This window comes from Stegastes partitus, unplaced genomic scaffold (assembly GCF_000690725.1).
Source record: "Stegastes partitus isolate 25-593 unplaced genomic scaffold, Stegastes_partitus-1.0.2 Scaffold577, whole genome shotgun sequence".
In the NCBI taxonomy this organism is placed as follows: Eukaryota; Metazoa; Chordata; class Actinopteri; family Pomacentridae; genus Stegastes; species Stegastes partitus.
In genome coordinates, this window is record NW_007578308.1 from 40,031 (window position 1) to 42,046 (window position 2,016).

The 2,016-nt window shown below is 50.3% G+C and overlaps 1 protein-coding gene across 1 annotated transcript in view; it reads right to left on the bottom strand.

Moving 5' to 3' along the window:
• The window catches only part of LOC103362480 (inositol 1,4,5-trisphosphate receptor type 3-like), a 41,650-nt gene extending 39,899 nt beyond the window's left edge, over window positions 1-1,751 (bottom strand). The window contains exon 1 of the mRNA XM_008288844.1: window positions 1,369-1,751. Coding sequence (XP_008287066.1) covers window positions 1,369-1,460 — 92 coding nt within the window. The 5' untranslated portion in view covers window positions 1,461-1,751. The remainder of the gene's footprint in view (window positions 1-1,368) is intronic.
• Window positions 1,752-2,016: the final 265 nt, after the last annotated feature.

Consider the following 2,016-nt stretch of genomic DNA (forward strand, 5'->3'; position numbering starts at 1 on the left):
AACCAACTCATAACCAACATAACCAACTCACAACCAACTCATAACCAACTCATAACCCACTCAGAACCAGCTCATAACCAACAAAACCAACTCAGAACCAGCTCATGACCAGCTCATGACCAGCTCAGAACCAACTCAGAACCAGCTCATGACCAGCTCATAACCAACTCAGAACCAGCTCATAACCAACATAACCAACTCAGAACCAAATCAGAACCAACATAGTATTCTAATTTCGTGACTTTCAGCTGGTCAGTCGAGACTTTTAGATTTTTAGACCCGATCGGATCAGAATTTGTTAAAACAAAGGAGCTGAAACGTCTTAACGAACCTTTAACCAGCTGCTCCGGTTCTGATGAACACTAATGAGCAGCAGTTTAAATCCTCCATCAGAGTTCTTGACCAGCACCACTCATCATATTGGATCCAGGATGTTTTTAGAGCAGCTGCTGGTTCTGAGGTCCGTTTTCTGGGTCACTTCTCTCCAGATGTTCACGTCTTTAGTCCGTTTGCTTTTAGCTGTTGAACAGTTTGAACTGTGACTGGATCATTTGTTCTGATGTGTTTTGAGGTGAATCCACAGGAGCTGCTGCTCATGTTTACACATAAAGCGGTTCTGGACGTATTCTGTCATCTGGACCTTTTTGCTCCAGCTGAGCGTCTTCACATCACATATTCTCACATTTCGGACCAACTGAGGCTCCGTTCAGGTGAATGATTCTGGTTCTGCTCGTTGTTCAGTCCAGAAGACGCCGGAAAAGAAACACCAGCAAACTGTCTAAATATTAAATATCTGGGTTTTGGTTCTGACACTCGATGAGCAGTCGGACGAAACCTTCTGAAGCCTCTGGTACCGGTCTGAACCGAGTGGAGCTGGACCCATCAGCTCAGACTGTCACGGCCGCTGACGGACTTAAACACGTTCTACAGAGTTTAGTTCTGACGGGTGACCGGTTCTGATTAAACTGGGTTCACGTGGTGAACTTTCTGACTCGTCTGCTTTTCTTTTCTCGTCTTTTATTCGGGTCGTCAAACAAGTTCAGCTCACACAGAAAGGCTCTGGTTCTGATCGGTTCTGGATCAATACATGGAGCACCTGAGGCTTCATCCAGGTTCTGATTTTAGCAGTTTGAGTGTTCTGATCCAAAACAAGTTAAATCTTCATCTGCAGATCGATCTGATCAATATGTTAGAATGCACCTTTAATGAAACTCTACAGAACCGAACAGCTGCTTTGGGTTCATGGTTCTGGAGAGTCAGTCAGCTGATCGTCCTCAGAGCCCAGAGCCAGCAGATCAATAATCAATACATCAACAATCAATACATGAGTGGATCAGTACCGCGGAGATGACAGCAGACCGAACTCACCCCAGCGTGCTGATGAACCCGTTCACCGAACCCTCCGCGTACAGAGACACGATGTCTCCGATGTGCAGGAAGCTGGACGCGGAGTCCGACATGCTGTCGCCGCTCCGGAGCTGCTCAGCGGACGCTCGGTGCAGCCGCGGCCGGCCGGGAGCCTCCTCCTCCGGCTCGGAGCTCGTCTGACAGCCGCTCAAAGTTCAGCAGAACTTCTGTCACATTCAGCCTGGTGCGTTCACGGACCCACCGGGCGGATCCGGACGCACGGGCGGCAGGAGGCAGAACCAGAACCAGAACCTGGCAGTCCTGCAGGTCGGACCTTGTGCTCTCAGTCCGCTCGGCTCGGCTCGGCTCGGCTCGGCTCCTCCCTCCGAACAGTCCGACTCAGAAGCAGGAAGTGAGCGGAGGTGTTCAGACCGACACTTGAAAGCTGCTCCAACATGCCCACGGAGCATGCGCAGTGCCCCCCACGGAGCTCCTCCAGCGAGCAGCAGGTTCCGAGACACCTGAGACACACCTGGACACCAGAACCAGAACACCAGAACCTGGACACACCATGTTCACAAAGTTCAGCAGGTTCAGACCCGATCTTCAGCATCAGAACTTTAAACCCAGTTTGGACCTTTGTAATGACCACAGAGACCTTCAACCAAG